The sequence below is a fragment of the Micropterus salmoides genome, unplaced genomic scaffold, assembly GCF_014851395.1.
Source record: "Micropterus salmoides isolate LMB-PRFRI ecotype aquatic unplaced genomic scaffold, ASM1485139v1 Ms_hic_scaffold_18, whole genome shotgun sequence".
Taxonomy (NCBI): Eukaryota; Metazoa; Chordata; class Actinopteri; order Centrarchiformes; family Centrarchidae; genus Micropterus; species Micropterus salmoides.
Genome location: NW_024040928.1, coordinates 16,047,314 through 16,052,600, shown reverse-complemented (window position 1 = coordinate 16,052,600; position 5,287 = coordinate 16,047,314). Strand labels below are relative to the sequence as shown.

Genomic DNA, 5,287 nt, shown 5'->3' with positions numbered 1-5,287 from the left:
CACATTGTACTTCTGAATCTGTTTGCAGAGCCTCATGGACACACACACAAGCATGCACAAAATCATTCGGGTTAAGATGCAGGCACATGTGTGTAACAGAAATGTTCTTGGCATGATCGTGGTTCATTAACTTCATACTCTTGGTCTTATGGTCTATTGGTGGACTTTGGACTTGAAGGGAATGGGAGGCTGGACCAGAAAAGGCAACTCTTTGACGAGAGGGAGCAGAAGAATGGGATAGAAGAAGCAAAAGGCAAAGCAGCACTTCACGTTGAGGAGATGGACTGAGGCAAGACAGAGAGGACAAAATAGTGGATGGACATGGGCAGAGAGCGACTTACCTGGGGATTGCTGCTGCGTGTGGGGATTCTGCTCACGGCTGTGTGTGTGTGCATTCATGTTTACCTGGAGAGGGGTCAGTGGGGAACACCTGCACCCCTGGCATTGGGACATCCTACCCATTCTAGTCAGGACTGGGTCCAACAAAGCAGGACCAAACAAGTCTCTGCAGAAGCAGAGGAGCTGGGCAGAAGCATTAAAAGGAGAATCTCCTATGTTCGAACACTAAAAAAGGACAGCCCAGCTAGGAAGAGGGATGCAGACAGAAAAGACCCCTCAACCCCATGCTGCCCACCCCCCCGTCCACACAGAAAGGTATGTTTAATGTTCCATCAACTTCTGCAATTAAGATTCTTGTAAGGTTATCTGATCCCAAATCAGCGTAGCAGGACACAGAGCGGCTCAATGAGGAGCTTTCACTCCATTTCAGTGAGTCACTGGCTTAAATCTCAGAAATCCCAGGAGGGTGATGAAGGAAGAACAGGCAGCAGAATCAATGCATGTTCAATAAGCGCCTCTGAAATGCTTTGAAGTTGAAAAAAGAGTTTGTCACCGGTGTTTCTAGTGGTACATAGCTGCTTGAAGTTATTCATTTTTTGAAACCGTATGGGTTTCACCCAAACTACAAATCAAACTGACAAACACTCCCCCGCTGGCTGTTTCCTATCTGTTGTAAATCTATGCAGAGTCAACACTGAAAAGAATCATTCAGATGCAACTTCTATTGGAGCAAACACAGCTATTCACACACACAAGCACACGCATAGACCCACACTCCAGGCCCCTTACCCTTGACCTGTGAAGGGGATGTTGAAGTGCTGGCTTAGCAAAACTCCCACCTTCTTTCTGTGTCTCGTCATACCTTTTATTTTCCCCCCTTTGATTAATCTCAGCTATTTGCGCTTGCTTTTATTTTGCTATTTGATCTCTACATTCATCCATCTCCCTTTTGTTCCCATTTTCCCCCAACACTCCCCCCACCAATACACACACAGATATACTCACACACACAACAAATCTGTCTTTCATTTTGTTTTTAAATCTTTAATGACCTAACCCAACTAGAGACTGAGGAGCAATATCACATGGTTTTAAATGGCATGAAAATCACTGCAGGGCTATTATGCCACACGGCGAGATGGGCACTCTTGCGCCATCAATTTTACATACCACCATACGCTCACTCTCCCTGCTTCTTAACACAAAATTTGTCACATAAGATGCCCTGGAGGAGCCCTGATGAAATTTCTATGTCATATGCTGCTGCCGTTTAGTTCCTCTTTTTCACACCTCTTCTCGCTTTAGGCTCTCATCTCCAAGATCACTGTTGCTCTTACACTCTGTCATGTTACCTTGTCCCCATTCTTCGTCCTCGCATCCTCCCTTTTGCTTTTTCGTCTCTCCTGTCTGTTTTAATTTAAAACTTCAGTCTTGCCTCCTACTTTTAACCCATTTTTTTCTTAGTTTTTTTCTCCCTTGCTTTAACTTCTCTGTCTGTCGCTAGCACCCTGCTCCCTCCTCTCGGCGCAGATTCATACTTCGCAGATGAAATAATGGTCTGCAAGGCAGGACTGTTGCTCTGTGAGGAAGTTGACAAGGACGCCTCTAGTGACCATGGTAAATACCAATAAAGAGACTAGGCCCTGATCAGACAGTGGCACACTGCACTGCTTATGTTGAAGTTTATGTCATAACTGCAAAATGTTTACTGCCCATAGAAAACAACTGGAAAAAGACTGCGAAAACTGCGGCCTGTGTGATCATGGCCATGGCATGAGAACATTCCTATAGAAGAATATGACAAAATATCCTCATGGCCAATTGCTTGCACAGGCTGATGATTTCCACAAACACTCCCATTGTGGCTTTGAACAGTGTTCATGCCATTCTAAGTACTCATTGATTTAAGAATTTCTGGATTACGTGAATGAATTTGTTCAGGATAGCACGAGTTGATATTCAGAGAGTTGGAGTGCACTACTGTAATAATCAGAGTCTGCAGGCTGTGCATTTGGCACACCATTTAAACGGGACTGCATCAGTTCAGGCCAAATGTTATCATATGTTTTGAAACTTAAAATGTAGTGTTATTTTGTATTTCTGTTAGCCTGGAGAAAAGAAGATCCAGCACACTGCTCTTGCTCAGCATCACAATTTATTGATCACAGGCAACTAACATTTTGGTCCCTCTAGACCTTCATGAAAAAAACAACTCTTAAAACATTAATCTTAAATATATAATGCTCCACCCATTCTGTGTGCACAGGTGTGAGACAAGTCTCCTTTGGGAGTATCTCTCTATAATTGAGGACATGTTTACAATCTTTCACACTATATATTCCACATACACGAGGAGTTATATCTAAAGAATTTTGTTACCTGTTTATGGTATTATATACATACTATATATTGATTTTCTCAGTACTGATTGGGACACAAATAAAAGTTCATTCCTGTCTTGTTGACAGTGCCAATGCCATCTGACTTAATCAGTAAATTTTATTTTAGCAACATCAGAAGTAATATTTATTTTCTTTAACTGGTTGACATTTTTGTGGCATACCAATGACAAGGTGACGCAGCTTCACACACACAACACCAGCTGCTCTGTTATCTTTGCTGCAGTTTGAAAATGTCACATGTCAAGGATTTTCAGCTTTGAGGCTTTTGTCTGAGCAAAATGAGGAGAAAAATCATTCAAGGTACACGGTACAATGTACTTTATAAAAATCATTCCCGAAAGGCAAACCTTTTTTAAATAACTCATTCAAGAAGCTGTGGTGTAGATAGGTGACAGGACATTATGGGGACTCACCTTCCTTATGGGAACAAAACACAAGTCTCCATAAAGTAAATCATTACATTTTGGTGTGAAACTTTGTTTAAGGTTAAGTTTAGGTTAGGTTAAGTTTAGGTTAAGGCAAGGGTGGACTGGTAATCTGGCGTATCGGACAAATGCCTGGTGGGCCGACGAACATTTGGGGCCGGTGTAACGTAAATTATTTGTTTAAATAAATAACGATCGGCCCATAAAGCACGGACAGCGGCCCATTGGGTAATTTTCTGTACTGACACTGGGCTGGCCAAATCACAGCCTTACTAGCCCCCACTCCTTCTCCCTCTGTTTCTTGCATTGCAGGCCCAAAAAAAATCTTAAGACGGCTGCCGCCAAATGCCGGAAAATAACCGATATGTTTGCTATTGAGGCTGCAGTAGCTTCAACATCAGCTGTAGTATGCAACCTTGTGCAGCCACAGGCACCTGAAGGAGTAAAGGAGAGCCATGGCCATTGCCAGGCAGAGGAGGAGGCGTGTGACAGTAGAGCAGAGTGACAAAAAGTGACAGAGAGAGCAGAAGGAGAGTGGAGGTACATTAGTAAGCCTAACATGGAGCTGTATGGAGGGATCAGGGAGGTTAGGGTCATAGGTGTCATTTACACTGGGGACGCTAAGGACATGTACCCACCACTTTTGGAAAGCATTTGTTAAAAACGTTCCAAAAGAAAACTTGCACCAAGAAATGTTAATTAACAAATGAAAATGCTATGAGAAAGGTTTATTTGCACAATAAGAAAACCTGCAATGCAGGTATGTAAATATAGAAGAAAGATCTGCATTGTCCAAAAAAGTAACAAGCTACTGATTACTGAATTTCGGGTTTCCCTTTAAAACATGAAATGGTGCAGAAAATGTCTCCAGAATGCAGAAAATTAAGTGTTTAATGCTCAAAATCTTCTGAGGGAGAAACCTCAATAATAATAATAATAATGATGATAATAATAATCAATAAATATTTTTTCTAAATTGTATTAAAGTATATTCGTGTCTTGTTCTCATGACCCCAGTCTTGTGCAATGTCACGTCTCGTGGGCTAAGTGTTTCGTCACACCTCTAATTTGAGCCCTTAAATGTCCCCACCACTTTTCAACACAAAGTGATGCCATGTGTGTGCCATGCCATAATGGCAATGATGATGATTACTTCAGTTATGGTCAATCATAATATCATAATCATAACGCTATCGTAAAGTAAGGCTATCACCTACTGCTGGTGATCACTCACTGTCCAACAACGCTGCATCAGCTATTTGATATTGTTTTTGTAGCTCGCATAGTTTCCTAATGTAGTCTTAACTTTAGCTAACTTCCCTAATGGCTGAGATGAGGTGGTTTTGTCAGCATCGCATTGGATAATCCCACGCTGCTGTGAAAATGACTTGTAAGCCACTTTTACTTGAGTATGACTTGTGTACTCCATGGCCACCTCTGATTACCAGGGACTCATTAAATGAGTGTGAATGAGAACACTGATCCGCATCACATACCACTCAGTTGGTTTGGGGGATTATTGCAGTAGGTAAACATGTTTTATATGGAAGGATGGTGTATTGGTGAGGGGTGTCTGACCCATTTTGGTGGGCCGCTTGGGCCAAAAATGTCAGTTCCGATTTTTTTTCCAAATCCATCCCTGGGTTAATGTTAGGGTAAGATGCCATAAAATTAATGTAAGTCAATGTGTGTGTGTGTGTGTGTGTGTGTGTGTGTGTGTGTGTGTGTGATAGCCTAAGGGTCTCTTTTAGTAATAATAAGGAAATCTAATCTCTTAGCTGTCAGGCATCCACAAAAAACACTCACACACATCCTCTTTAATCATTTACCTCTTACAGGCTTTCTACCCCACTAGGAAAAGAGAAGGATGAGTTGGTAAATTGTAGACAGACATGAAATGTATTAGGCCAACAACAGCAGCAGGGATGAAGGTAGAGAAAGAGAGAGAATGAGAGAAAGAGAAGAGCAGACACAGCATGCACTGATGACTCAGCCTCCTGATTTTAACACAGTAATAAGCAGACTCCCCTTAAGTCACAGTGACGAATGCACGCACACACACACACACACACACACACGCACACACACACACACACAATACATTCGCATTCCAACATGTTT

The 5,287-nt window shown here is 42.1% G+C and overlaps 1 protein-coding gene across 2 annotated transcripts in view; it reads left to right on the top strand.

The window, feature by feature from the left end:
- Window positions 1-5,287, top strand: part of mettl24 (methyltransferase like 24) — a 23,098-nt gene continuing 17,811 nt past the window's right edge. The window contains exon 1 of one of the 2 annotated variants that reach the window (XM_038726604.1): window positions 1-654. In XM_038726604.1, coding sequence (XP_038582532.1) covers window positions 316-654 — 339 coding nt within the window. In that variant the 5' untranslated portion in view covers window positions 1-315. The remainder of the gene's footprint in view (window positions 655-5,287) is intronic. The other variant, XM_038726603.1, reaches the window with a different exon arrangement.